Source organism: Melopsittacus undulatus, chromosome 11, assembly GCF_012275295.1.
Source record: "Melopsittacus undulatus isolate bMelUnd1 chromosome 11, bMelUnd1.mat.Z, whole genome shotgun sequence".
NCBI lineage: Eukaryota > Metazoa > Chordata > Aves > Psittaciformes > Psittaculidae > Melopsittacus > Melopsittacus undulatus.
In genome coordinates this window covers 8,174,529-8,189,684 of record NC_047537.1, presented here as the reverse complement: position 1 = coordinate 8,189,684, position 15,156 = coordinate 8,174,529, and the positions used below count along the sequence as shown (strand labels likewise).

Sequence of the window (15,156 nt, the reverse complement as noted above, 5' to 3'; positions counted from 1 at the left end):
TATCAAAGAAGATGTAAGATTATTTTCTTCATTTAGGGATATGGAACATTGAGCAGAAAGGAGTGTGTTAATTGAAGCTTCTTTTGCAGCCAAAGCTCAGACATTGATTAAATAACATAAAATCCAGATGATATCACGTAATAGACTCATCGCTGTAAACATCTACACATCTTTTGTGCACCTTCCAAAGGCCCAAAAGGGGGTTATATTCCCAAGTCAAGACCCACTGACTATCAGTAGCATGTCGGTATCAAAATCTCCTTTGAAAAGATTTGTTGAAGTTGTTTCATGTTTCCTCGATTCATTTATTTGTTTTGTTTCATTTGAAATGAGGCAGGGAGAGATTAACTGGTGAAAAGTTCTAAGTCAATACAGAAATATGTTACACTCCTTTAGAGAATGTGGGCAGATGTCACAAAGGCTGGAGCTTGGTTTGCTTCATGTGAGCACCAAGGGAGGATGGAAATATTTCCAGACCAACTGAACTGCTTAGGTTTGCAGAACTGGTTGAGAACAATTACAAAACAGCATTTTTCTGTGATCTTCTGATTTCCACGAGCTTGGTGATGCTCTATTCCTGTCTTCAGCCTCAGCAAGCACAAATGGAGACAAACATAGGCATGAGAAATATTAAGAAAATCACAAACTTTTATTGTTCAAAATACCTGAATGTATTTGTTCTTAGGGTTTTATTTTGCCTTCACATTTGACTTGCTTTCTGTTAAGGGCTAATTGTGAGAGCTGCTGATTCCTTCCCAAATGTGTAGTCTTGATGTTGTTATTGCACTAAGTGCTGAGGATAAGCATTGGTTATTTGTAGTCGTTGCTCAGTTCCTCAGGGGAACAGCCATGCCATCTGCTCACAGCAGGTATAGACACACAGCATAGGCATGATTTAGAGAATTGCATCTTCAAGTCTTTATAATTTCTGGGGAAAAGATAGGTGCTTCCAGTAGGATTCAGAACACCTAGGTTAGAGGCTGAAAATAGGTATGTAGATGCCATGCCCTGTTTACATCAGGCTTCCCCATCACTGCATTCCTTAACAGTCATTCTGTCTTTTCTATTTTTATGCATATAATGTTCCAAATATATGTTATGCTTTCTGTCTGGAGTAAGTCACATATCCCAAGCTCTTTGAAGTCTGTAGAAAGATTGAACTCCCAAAGACTTTGGGCTTTGGCTTGGATCTCTACATGCAGAGCATGAGTGAGGTCGAAAGCCTTCCTGAGATGAAGAGCGACAGCTAAGAGGAAAGCTCCTGCAGAACAGCACTGCACTAGAGTAAGTAGAAGAAATGTTTTGGGTAAGGACTGATGGCAACAGTTCACAGCATTATGAAAATTACTTCCCTTTTGCCTCCAGCCTTTTTACCACGACTGTGTCAGTGCCAAAAACCAGAACTCACTCACTAATTCTTCCAGAATTGATCGGTCATGATAAACTTCCAAACACAGAGTAAAATGCTTCCGTCAGACACATCAGAGTGTTTCTCCCAGTTTGCCTGAAGAAATCTGTGCTGTTTGATTTCCACCCCCTGCACCCAGTTGGATTCAGAAAAGGGCTCGGAGTTCCTGGCTTCCTTCTCATACACTCAGAGTTCCTCTAATGGTTTTACTTCTGGGGATAAATGTATTCATGTGTTTTTGCTTCAGAATGTCTTTAAAAGGCAGGCTCAAACCTTTAGCTATCCTCATCTAGATCAGACACAGAGTTCGTATTTTATCCATCTGGGAACAATACCTGAAGCACTTCCAGGTTTTGATCTAGAAAACCATTGGGGGAATTAGTCTAGGAGGTGGTTCCAAGACACCTTCTCTTCCCCCACAATTGAATAAGGCACAGTGTCAGGTTTTGTAAAGTTCTTGAGATGTATTTGAGCTGGCAGCAGAGGAGTTGTGGAAGAGAGGGAATTCATAACAGCCCTCCTCTGTCTTTGACAGGGAGCTGCAAGACATTTCACGTTCAAGTATGTTTTATAAATGTGGGTTTGTATAATTTGGGGTCTATCTGTGGGAGACTGGGCAAAAATACAACCTGCAATTTTTGCTGAATCCTCTGCAAAGCTGGTTTTGTAGTCATCGAGATCTTAAGGCCTGTAGTAGCTGTTAGTGACATGTTATCAATAAATCACTGCAGCAAACCAGAGTGAAAGTCGATGTGTGGTTGAGAGATGCAAAACAGAGTGGCAGAGGGTGCAAGTGTTAAGGGGAAATTAAACTACATGGCGTGTCTATAGCAGTCATACTCGTGATAAAAGTTGGTCAAGAGATTTGCCATAAAGGAAAATTAGAGTTTTCCCCCTCTTGTGTTAGTATTCCACAATGGGTAACAGATCTTTGCATTCTCGGAGCCCTTTGCTGGAGGGTCTGTGTTTGATTCAAGTGGATCCACAGGCTTATGGTGCCAAAACAGGCAATTTCTGCACTCATGTCTGAAGGCCAAATATATGGGTATGATTTCCTATAGTTTACTGTTACATGCTGGATCAGGATTGTATGTTTCATAAGCTGCCAGTCCAATTTTGTAGGGTCTTGGGAAATGTGTCCTCCAGGGAATGCTTACAATCAGCCTTATGTTTTGGACTGATAGTGCCTGTTTTCTAGTACACATGTTAGCAGATCCATATGTGAGGCAACCCAAATGTTCTTCCTTCCTTTATTTAAGGAATAGAGGACTACTTCTGCTTGATACATCCCTCAGTTCAAGACATGTCCACTCTCAGAGCACACATGTGCAATGGTATTTGTTTTAGCTTGTATTTAGAAGTTGCAGGTTCTGCATTGATTTTAAACCCAGAATGTCTGAAAGTTCTTGAGTGTTTGGAAAAGGGATGTTCACATCTTTCTTCCTGCTGCTTGTTTCTGACTCCAGAGAGAGAAGTGAGGGGCAGGATTTTGCTGTCAGGGAGTTGTGAAAGGAGGATCTGTTACAACCATTGCTACTGCGTTTCATGCCCCAACAGTACTTGCTTGACAAAATCCTATCTACAAAGTCCATGCTCCTGCTCTTTCTTTTCCTTTATTTCTGTCTTCCTAATGAACAGGAATATAATATTAATTAATAATAGTAATAATAAATAGCAATAATTATTGTTATTATTATTTAGAAAATACACTATCCACAGTATTTTCTTTCCGCAACCCTGAACTATTTCCATTGCAGGTATGTTGGTGTTTCTGGAAACTTCAAAGCTAAATGTTCTTATGTGGTATTTCTGTTTCAGTGGCTGATGTTTTCTGTTTCCTCATAATCTCTTCACTGCTGGGAAAGAACAAGAGCAAGCGGCTTTTGTAGATCTTGTAATACATAGTGGTTTTTTGGATCTGACTATTCCATTTGCTTTCCTTCCTTAAAAAACCTGTTCAAGACTTCACTGTTGAAGACTTATTTGTATGATCCATCAATACTCCTGAAAACAAACCAGCTTGATATTAGCCCTTTGTAGTAACAGGGAGAAAAATTCTCATGAACTTTGGAAATGTGAGGCTTCTAGTGCCAGGGCACAAGCTTTTCTTGGTTTCCTTGAATTGAAGCCTCCATCACCAGACTATGTTCTCTGTGATCTCACTTTGGTGTCTCCTACCCTTTCCTGCATAAAACCTAATAAAAGGAAATTTCAAACATTTGAACCAGATTTTCATTTCTTTCTCAGAAAAGAGGAAAATCAGGATTATCCTAACCATAAGGCATTGATGATCTGCCCACTGCAGCAGGACCAGCTTTCTGCACAGCCCTGCCAGGAGGTTAAGAAATGAGATTTGAAAGTCCATGAGTTGTAAAAACAAAACCAGAAAAGAAGCGGCATCTCCAAAGCACAAGTGATGTTTTGCAAGATGCATACTTGGAGTGGTTATTTTGGCCCATCAACTCCAAAAGTGTCTGTAATAAACATGCGAGGTCCTTTGTGGTTATATATGATTTTACTCTTTTTGCTGATGTCGGCCTGATTCCAAGTCGCTCTTCATTCCAATAGCAATGTATATCTCACTCTGTGGCACGGGGTTTATGTGCAGGGAGGATTAGTGTCAAAAAGTGAGATGAAAGGAGCAAAGAATTTGATCTTGTTCCTTTTTTCATCCTGCATTTTTTCACTGTGTGTTGATTAGGGAAGATGCTGAAGAACCAGCCCCTTAAAGTCCCAGCTGCACACCCCAACAGGGACCCTTCTGCAGGAGCTATGAGTAACTGCAACCTAACTGCGAGCACAAGGACACAGTGCTCCCTACCCTGATCTTTGTTTTGCTCCCTAAAAATCCCAGGTGTTCCCATAGTAGGTGACCCAGCAAAGCTAACCCAGTCAGGGTCTTGACCCATCCTGCCTGTGGATAGGGCAGGTGGATGGAGCCCAGGGCAGAGCAGTATCCATGCGGGTAATTTCATGGTGTCCATGGGCTCTAAAGAGGAGACACAAAATACTTCCCAATGTTCCAGAAGCACCCAAACCTTGACAGCAAGGTGCTAGTTTGGGCAGGCTGCAAGTGTGACCGCAAGCCTGACCCCTTAGCCAGTAGGATGGAGATGAGAAAGACGGGCTGGAGTTAAATATTAGCAGTGGAAATTGTTAGACAGCTTTAATATAGAGAGTTGCTGTGAGCTACTCCTATAATTAAAGAAAACTCTGTGTCAAAGCCTCAAGCTTCCTCTTGATCTCCAACTTCCAGCCTTATTAACAGAAGCTCTACCTAACTCTTGACCTGATTCAAGGGAGTGATGACAGGCTGCATTCCTACTTTTCCTTCAAAAAAGTCAGGTTTGTTCTGGTGACTGAAACTAAAATGCCCTTTACTTGAACTGTTGTGCAGTGTGCTACACACGTATCTGTTGGTTGTTCTTGGAAGCTTTGGGATGAGAGATGGTATGTAGATGCCAAATATTAGAATGGAAAGGAGAGCCCTGGTTCCACAGGAAAATCTGTTTCTGAAGTGAGTGCGGTGCATTGTCTTCAGGAAGAGTGAAGCTGAAGGGTTCAGGAAGGACCAGCTTCTTGTTGTAGGGAGCTCTGGCTTTTCATGTGCTGAGCATGAGATCTTTAGGACTTTTGTGGAGATTGTAAAATAAGAGTAAATGAGTGTAAAATATGAGTAAATGATTATAAAATATGAGTGAAGGCTTGTAAAATATGACGAGGAGCCACCAGTTAAAGGATCAGCAACACAAGCCACTGCTTATGTAGAAGAAAGATGATCCTTATTATCACAGGATATAGGCTCAAAAGATCAAGTTTCTAATCCTCGCTACCACACGGAATGTTTTTTTTCCTTTGGACAAATTACTGCAGTTCTCTACCTCAGTTTTCCCATTCAGAAGACAAGGAAAATTATTCCATTTCCCTATTCCATGGCATCTTCAGTCATGGTGAAACCTCTTCAGGGGAGGCCCAGTACAAGGGTTCTTGTTCCACTTTAGTATCACTTAAGCCCTTGGACAGGGTTTGGAGCGGTGCAGAGGGCTTGTGTCAGGGCTTTGACCAGAGTGGAATTTCTCTCTTCATGTTTAGGAAGCATTTTGAGGCCCAGAGGGAAAACACTGTGGAAGTGCCAAACAGTATAAGCGATGGTTAAAATAGCCTAAAATATATATATGTATATATATACACACACCTTCCTATACTGACTTAAATTCTCATGTCTACGTGAGTGAGGTTTGCTGCAGCCAAAAGAGGTTTTCCTAAAGTGGGAAAGGGAATCTGTTTTAACTGTATGGCCTCCTGAAAGTATCCTTATGCCTCTTTGTTCTTTATCGCTTGACTTTTCTCCTTGTTACAATGGTTCAGCCTGTAGAGTCTGGAAAAACATCAGGGTAACCAGGGCAGAGGGAATATCAGATGGAGATGAGGGATGGATAAGAGACAAATTACAGTACATTTCTCATGGGTCATTTGGCTCTAGTCTTGAAAAGGAGAGAGATTATAAAATCCCAAAGTAGTAAAAGAAAGAAAAAGAGACAAAACAAATAAACCTGCCAGTGTTGCTGATTTCAAAGGCCTGTGAAATGTGCATCTATGCTTCATAATGCTTTGCTGCTTGAAAGAGATGTGTCTCGAAATGTTCCGTTCTTTAATCCTACTCACTGTCTCAAAAGTTAATTGTACAGTAAGATTGCAGTTCTCCTTGCCAAGGCTTTCCCTTTGTTTTCCTTCTCCTTCCTGCATGTTGGCCAGCCAGCAGATCTTTTCCTCACTCTGTGTAGTTGGTTTGCTTAATTATCTTTAATGGTTGTATGAGGAAACAGAGCTTTTCAGTTCTTGTTGCACGAGTGAACTCAAGTGTTGCTCCACTCTTGGACATAGACCTTGCAAAGGGAGAAGGTTCAGTGCTCACGTAGTTATGGTCTGCAGCACTGCAAGTCTCCATAAATCTCCTAAAGGGTATATAAAGGTGGGGTCTCTGGTATAAAAAGTGGGCATTAATCCTTGGGAGGATCAAGGGAGAGAGGGAACAGATAATTTTCTGTATATTAGCAGCCTCCCCAGATTGTTGCCCAGAGCTCAGGCAGAACATGTGTGACATTTGAAGAGGTTTGCATCATCTTGTTCCCCATTCTTTTTCCCTCAGCCTCTGTTCTTCCTTATCCTGGCCAGAACCAGCAGCAAAAATGTCGGGGAAAAAAGAATCTGGTTTCACTGTCTTTCTGAATCTCAGCCCAGGTTTGTGAAGGATTTGGCAAGGATTTACAAACCTTTGAGAGAATCCGTGTGGAGATCTGAGGAAACCCGCCTCCCTCCTTTAAAAAGCAAGTTGCCGTGGCCAGAAATTGGGCAAAAATTGGTCATTTCAACTGAGGTTTCCTTTGAGATTTTGGATTTGAACCTGAAGCTGCACTTTGAGAATCAAATTTTGCTCTGGCTCCAGATTTACACTGGAGCAAATGCATCACAGTCAGCACCGATACTTGTGTGCAGCCCAGTGAGAACAGAACTTGGCTCAAAGTTCAAGCTCACATGAACCAAACCGAAAGAGGACTCGGAGCTGAGTTTGGAGAAGCCCAACCATCAGCTTTATTCCAAGCTGTTGATGCAGTTCAGCTTGTTAAGTAGCTGTTACATTTACAACATCCAGAAGTTATCTATAAGTAATTGCATAAAATAAAGCTGTATCCTTTGTTAGGTTGGATACCAGGTTGGATGGGGCTTGGGGTAACCTTCTCTAGTGGAAGGTGTCCCTGTGTATGGCAGGGGATTGAAACTGATGAGTTTTCATGTCCCAAACCATTCTGATTCCACAATTAGCAGTCTTTTGTGAGAAATTCAGATATGACCAAGCAGGGGTGTGCCATGAGAGTTCTATAGACGATAACACTGTATGTATGTGTGTATGTAATGTTCTTTTTTCCTTCCAGTCCTATAGATTTAGAGTGTAGAATGTTACAGTAGAAATATGCTTATGCCTAGGACTGTCCTGATGGAAAGCCAGCAATGGAATGAAAGTGATGATTTGATGATTGTAAAAATTCCCTGCTTTACAGCAAGAAGCTGCTGTCAGTCTCTGTTGCAGGATAAAGAAAAGCCAAGCCCAAATAATTCCCATGTTTTGCCCAGTAAAACTTTTCTTTCTGTTTTCTTTTATATATATGTATATATGTATATAATTTCTTGACATAGAGTGAATAAAGCCTGAATCAGTAGCATAATGGTAGAGTTTGGAAAAGATGGCACCGTAGGATCACTGACACCCATCCTTCTGTAGCCATGTGTGGTTTTACATGGTTGCTCAATGTCAGTCTTAACTATAGGACCTGCTTCTGGTGTAGAAAACCCTCATCCAGATTTAACCAGCTAACCCAAATGCATTAGCAGAGACCCAGAGAGTTCAGCACAATCTTCCAAGCCTACTCAGGAAGCTGGGTGTATATTTGAACACTCATTCTAAGTGTCTTCTCTTGGATCCTTATCATTATTAAGTTTTTCCTTTGCCAAAACATTCCTCCTTTCTTGTAACAGGAAATCAGATTTGGGGGCTATAGACTAGGACATTTTGTTGCAGTGGATAAACCAGAATGGTTTAAAAGCTGCCAAACCTGCATGTGCTGACAGTGCTTGCAATTTATGCTTGTGGACATGACCTAGTGACTGCCTGGTTTGGATGCGGTCGGAATTACAGTTACACAGTTGGATTTCAGTGTGAACACAGGCAGTGATCTGGATCTAAATTGGGACCTGAAGCCTTTCACTTGTAATATTCTGGCTCCGTTCTATTTCAGGCTCTGTCCCAATCACTGAAAGATTTATACCTTTATCAATAAATTATCATGACTTTTACTACACTTACACCAGTGTCTTAAATTAACACTAAACTAAATGTAGATGAGGCACGCTTCCTGCTTCACATGATTTATGGCAATCTGTCTGAAATGAGCAAAATTAAATTTGCCAGCAAAGGCAGATCTTTAACATTAGGTCAGACGAAAGCTTTATTGCAAATCCACTGTTGAAGAGGGTCTGGAGATTGCCTTTTTTCAGGTTTTTGATAAACCTGTAGCACTTTAGGCAAAAAAAAAAAAAAGAAGAAGAAGAATGAGTATTAGGAGTGTTTGTGAGGTCTGAAATCTCTGCTGTGTGCTTTATGTCAGGTTGGAGGTGATAGCCAGGACAAAGGTACAGTGACATGGCACTGATAAGCTCTCAGCTTGAGGACTGTGTCCTCTTTTGCTGACCTGCCTTTGAGAAAGATGTTGAGAGTGCAAATGAGAGCATCAGAAATGACTAGAGGTCTTACAAACACAACCAGTGTGGAGAGGCTGAAAAATAAGGTAGAGGAGTCATTTAATGTCCCTTTCTGCAGGAAATGGCATAAACAGGCTGCCCAGTGCAGTGCTGAAATCACTGTCCCTGCAAATGTTCACAAACTGTGTAGATGAGGCCCTCAGTGCCGTGAGTTAGTGGTGACCTTGGCAGTGCTGGGGTAATGGTTGGACCTGGTGATCTTTAAGGTCTTTTCCAACCTGGTTGATTCTGTAATTCTAAATACTCATGTGCATCTGTTGCAGAAGGAGAAGATTCAGGTAGACCTTCAGTAAAGTTTCTGACTGTAAAGGTATTGAAACATGGGCTGCAGGTTGCTGGGGCAGAGTCCTTGTCATGCCTGGTCTTAAGTATGAGCTAGATAACAAGTTGCTTGGTGTGACATAGATATGCCCTTGCCTTGGGGTGGAGTCTGGCAGCGATGGTCTTTGGGCATCCTTTCCAGCTCTGTTTTCCTGTGGCTCTATGACAGGAGACAAAAGGTAGCTTATATACTGGCATCAACACTGCATCTCCAAAGAGAGTTCCATGTCAAACCACCCAAGACAGAGAAATCACAAGGGGAAAAGCTCAATTACAATTGTGCATGTCTGCCAAATGGCCTCATTTCAAGGTCAACTTTCTGTGCTGTTAGAGTCATAGCTCGTACTGTTATCTTCAGGAAGAGCATCATATATCTCAAAGCTGTTCTTGCTGTTCACTGGAGATATGGAAAATCTCTAGGGGGACGCTGCATCCTAAAACCTTGGGTCCCCCATGTTGCTTGAACAAAAAGGGCTGCTGGTGAGTGCCTGTCCACATCCTGACTGCTGTGGTCTTTACTGCTCTAACGTGTTAGTGTCAGTCCTGGGACCAGGGCTGAAGCTGGAGGGATGAGGGGGAGCACCACTGAGACACATCAGCCACACTGTGGTGGAAACCATAGCTGGATCTGCCACAGGCTGTTGGTGAGCATTGCAGGGCTGTCCAAAAAAGCCTCTTCTTTGTCTGTTGAACTGTCTTGTATGGTTTAAAGTGGGCTTACAGCTCTTTAGAGAGCATCAAATGAAAGCAGAAACAAGGAGTCTTGGGAAGGAGAGGAATATACTGGTCCCTAATTCCAGCAGATTAACTCTGTCCTACAGTATGCTGAACTCGCTACCTAAAGGGTAGGATATTGTATGTCAAGACATAAATGGAGACATTCTGAGGCTGACTTCCCAATTCAGACGATGCTGTGGGGCTTTGTTTTGTGTTGGTTTGAGTGTTTTGTTTTCAAATTGTGAAATGCAGTGCCTTTTATTCCTAACAAACTCATCAGGCAGTTGGAGACCATACTCCATAGTGAGCAGATAGCAAAGTTCCTACTCAGTGCTTGGGTGGGGTCTTGCAAACAATCCCTTAAGTACCCTGTTTGTTTTCTTGCTGTAAAGCCACACTTGTCTTTGAAGGAAAAAAAAAAAACAAAACAAAGTCAAATAGGGAATAGCAAACAGTAGAAAACATTTCCTAACAATAAGGGCTGGAAAACTCTGTTCCTTGCAAAAACAACCACAAGTGCAAGAGGCTACACCCCAGGCACACTGGGGAAACACGGGAAAGACACTCTCTGACCTGGAAGAAAATGGGGAGGAAAAGTTTCCAACCCAGTTACAAAACTGCTCGATTCTAGCCACCAAGGCCGGATTTAATATGATTAGACTTGATACCCACTGAGTTTAAAAGCCATTGTTGAATGTGTTTGTAGTGAAGTGGCAGAGATTCATAGCTGGGCTAGGCTTTGGAGCTGAAGATCCAGCAGAAGGGAGCTTCATGGAACCATGGGGCTAAAGCCTGTGGGCTTCACCTCCCTGCCTGGGGATGAGTCCTGCTCCAGCAAAGCCACAGCCCAAATGGGCAGGAAATGGGCTTGACAGATGAGACAGGCATGGGGCTAATGGCTCCTGTGACTGATGGGGCAGGCTGTGTGGCGAGACACTGCTGGATGAGCTGAAGGCTCCATTAGACTGAAACTGGAGCACTGCATGGGATGCATATTACTGATTGAGGTCTGGGGCTTACTAGATGAAGGCGAGCTGCTGTAGAGTTCCAAGGCACCGTTTACACTGCAGTGGAGGGAAAAAAGCAAAGTGAAGCTGTGCATTGGACAAAAAAGTTGATGAAAAGATCTGGGTGGGAATGTGCACATTGCCTGATATGATTTGGTGTCCCAAATGGCCTTAAACAGCCTATAGAATTTCTATGTCTAAACCAGATTCCAGCAAAGGAGACCTTTTATGATGCACTAATAGGCTCATTAGGCTTTCTTGAGCGAGGCACGCTCACAGCATCGTATGTTTTTTCCATTACAGGAATTACACGTGTTTTGTTGTGCTTTGGGTTCTGTTTTGTTTTCCACATAGGCTTGCCCTGACAGTTTCCCCCATTCAGGTTTATATTGGAGGTACCATCTCAAGCCAATGAGTTTTATGAAATATGTTGCTGGCACTCACGGAGAGATGCATAAAGGAAATATTCTAATGACAGTTGGGAAGGCTTTGATCCCTTTCCAAGACTGCACTCATGTCTTTGAAATGCGAGTTTGGCAGTGCTGGAAAGGCTGGGCTCTTTGGCTCTCTTTGGCACGAGCCCATGTGACAGACATTATGTCCTCTATCAGGGGACCCACATAACCTTGAGAAGTGTAAGCAGCACTCGCAGATTGCATTGGGTCTGATAGTCTGGGCTGATAACAAAGCAGCCGCAGCAGCAGGGGGGAGGCAGCCTCATCCAATGCAATAACTGAAAGCTATTTTGACCTGGTAACTGTTGGGTCTCCTGCCTGCGGCTACGTAGTTGGACATGAACTGCAGAAGTAGTTAATTTATGCCTCCTTGAGTGTAGGAATGTGGTGATGATGGATAGGGATGGGAGGTTATTAGAAACATGGGGAGGAAGGAGAGGATGGAATTCCAGCTCGTGTTTTTATCTCTTACACACACACACACGCTGGTTCCTTTGCATGCATACTCTTGGCTGTCTCGCATGTGTGCACAATCCAAAGCCTTGCTTACACACTCACACCTCAGCTCATGCACGCACATGCAGGCACATGTCCACACACTTACAAGGGATTTGCCTGAGCTAAGTGCTGGAGCATGTTTATGTGTTGGGGGTTGCTGACTGCTTTTATTGTGTTTTCTTCCTCCCAAACACGATCTGCTTACACTTAGTCCTGTGCAGACCCTTTGCTAAAAGTCCTCTGGATGGTCTGTTCTTACACCTTCTGAATATATTCTGCTCATTTGCAGACTTGTATTGGTTAGCAGAGAAATGGTGGTCAGAGAAATGCCATAAAACCAAGTCCAGTTGAGTTGGTGGATTTATGTAAGACAGGAGTTCAGTCTCAGTGATGCACTGACATCATTTAACAATTATTAAATGCTGCCTGCTCTGGATGTTGTCTGCAGTAATAATCCATGCACCTAGATGCTGAAGCACAGAGCCTGTGTGCAAGTGAGGGAGCACTTGTGGCCATGTACCGAGGCTATAAATGGGGATTGGATTTTGTAAACAATAAGCAAAGAGACAGCTGAGAATAAAGAAATGTTAGTTTAGATTATTTGAAACCATAAGAGAAGAGCGGGGATAAAAATGGTAATCTCAGGAGGGGAGTCTGATTATAGTAACTCCTACAGGGATTTGCATAGGCCGTGGAGTGTCTGCATCCAGAGTCAACAACCGCAGTCTCAATACAGGCCTTTCTTTCCCACTGTGATACAAAACACACAAATGTTTTTCTAGTTAGAGGTACACAGTGCTTCTGTTTCTGTCCTTTTCTCTCTTGCACAAAGCATCACACCACTCAGACATTGTCTCTTACGCTTTTGCTCACTGTCTTCTACTAATGCTACCATACACATATACATCCTCCCCTTCCCATGCACGCATCCTCCATCAGGTATTGTCCCAATGAACTTATGCTTTCATTTGGAAATGTACGTTAGTTCTCATGGAATTTCAAACTGTTGCTTGGGGACACATGTAAGCATGAGCCCATGTTTAGAAGAGATGTTTTCAAAAGCACAAAGAAGATCATGGACATAGGTTATGCACAGCCTCAGAAGGCTCTGCAGGTACATGCAGAACAGGCTTGAGGAGCTAAGGGGAAGATGTGTGTATTTTCCATAGATGCATTGGGAACAGTGGAGAGATGAGAAATGTGTAAGGGGTCACAGTGCTGACCTGTCCTTCAGGATGTCATTCACATCTGATCAGAAGATAAACACTGTATGGAATGGAAACATACCCTTCCACTGGTGTCCCCAAAGAGCACATCTTCCTCCATGAGTCAGCGAGGGCCTGGGGACACCCAGCCATGTGCTATTTTGGAGTCAATGACTTCAGCAAGTGGCAGGGGAAGCTATTGTGGAAATATGAATGTGTTTTCCATTGGGGAGTCCTCCAGGGAAGGACAGAAAGATCTTGGTGCTGATCCAAGTCCCCTATTTTTTTCTTCACCCTTCTGGGAACGAAAGCCTTGCAAAGTATGTAAGGAACCCTATTCACTGAATATGTGTGTTTGGTTTGTGAGCGCTATGTGAGCCCCATGCATACCCATACACAGATGGAGAAGGGGACTTTAGGAAGCAGAAAACAACCTGTTCAAGACCATCATGGTGTCCTTTCCTTACAAGCTAGACAGCCATGCTTGACTCAGTGTGATCTCTCTCTCTTGTTTCCACCTGTCAAGTGAAGACAGTGCAACTTGCCTGTGCTTGAGATCTTGTGTTAGCATGCTTCATATCAAGACTGTGAGCTAGAAACAGAAGAACCAGTGGGTTACTCTCATGCTTCACGTTCTCCAGCTTTACTCTGTGTGCACCACAGTTCCAATGGAAGCAGTGTGGTACCGTGGTACATGCCCTGTGAGTAGCTCCTCTATTCCAGTATTTACAAAGTCTCCTCCTTTAAAAGAGTGCAAAGAGTGCTTCCAATGGCCATTGGGCTTAAGGGATTGGCTTATCTGCAAGCAGATTGCTCTGTAACCTCCAGACATACCAAAAGCTAAAAAAAAAAACACAGCTCACCGAGGAGGGGAACACCTAAGGAGCCTTAGAAATTGATGTCACAGTATGGTAACACTCCTGCAGAGATGTCTGGCAAGGAGACCTTTTGGCACAACTTGGCTTACTGGAAATAGCAATTCCCAACCATCCAGTGTCAAGGTTAGACCATCTGCATCTTCTCACATGTGGCTGGTGCTGGTGCTAGAGGAGGAACTCTGTGAGCTGGTGTGTGTTGCACCAGCCTGAAGATGTGAAACTTGTTGTGAAGGAAAATTAGAGGTAACAATAATAAACAGCCTAGAGGGAATGTGCAAGGTAACTGCTGATATAAGAGATTTACTGACCGTAATATGTGGTTAATTACATTCATAATAAGTAGATGCTTATATTTATCTTTGGAATGTGTACAGCTTTATGTATTTAGCTTGGATTTTGTGGCCTCAGTTAATCAATAGCCTGATATCCTTATATAAGATTCACTGTATGAATGCAACGTAATCAAAGTTAGGGAGTGAGTTATTAAAATATTTCAGGTGACTGTTATGCAGGATATTATAAGATCTTTGCCTGGATTGTAGCACTTCTTCTATACTTTGTGGCTTTTCATGTCACCTTTAGAAAACAAAATGCTTTTCTTCTCCTACAGAGCATACTTGGATGTCAATGAACTGAAGAACATCCTCAAACTGGATGGATCCACACACCTCAACATCTTCTTTGCCAATTCCTCCGAGGAAGAGCTGGCTGGAGTGGCAACTTGGCCCTGGGACAAGGAAGCCTTGATGCATCTAGGTGAGCAATAAAGACGTTTCTACTTTGTAAAGCATTCTTTTGAGGCACTAAGAAGGAAAGACAAATATGCTTTAAGCTCTGTTCTGATTTCTTATCATTCCTCTAATATATAGTCAGGGGAAAAAAAGTATTTCACGATTCCCAGATACTGGCTCACAACCAGGAAAATATTAGGTTATAAACCCAAAGCATATTATGGTATTTGTAGATGATGTCAAGCTGAAAGTATTTCACCTTTTAAGTGAAGCTACTTTACAGGGCATTCACTCCATGGGAGCACTTTGCAAAGAAGATTTGGGGAGATAGGTGTGGGGATGCTAGACAGAAGTGAATTTTTAACCTCAGCCTATTATGTTCTGATCCTTAGTTCATTCCTTAGTAAGTGTTCAATTAATTTCCCTCGCAGCTAAAATTTGTAGCTGTTTTTCTCTACCAATGTGCAAAAGAGCAAACTGCTGAGAGATTGTATTTCTAATGTTCATTTGAGTGGAACTAGAAGGAGTTCACAACCCTGTGGATTGCCTTGCATGTTTCATAACAAGGTTGCTGGGTATGGCTGCTGGAACCCAGGGATCCAGACAAAGCTGTACAACC

At 42.6% G+C, this 15,156-nt stretch overlaps 1 protein-coding gene across 1 annotated transcript in view; it reads left to right on the top strand.

Annotated features, from left to right (window-relative positions):
- The window catches only part of PAPPA (pappalysin 1), a 178,841-nt gene that overhangs the window by 39,539 nt on the left and 124,146 nt on the right, over nt 1–15,156 (top strand). The window contains exon 3 of the mRNA XM_005145618.3: nt 14,417–14,562. Coding sequence (XP_005145675.2) covers nt 14,417–14,562 — 146 coding nt within the window. The remainder of the gene's footprint in view (nt 1–14,416; nt 14,563–15,156) is intronic.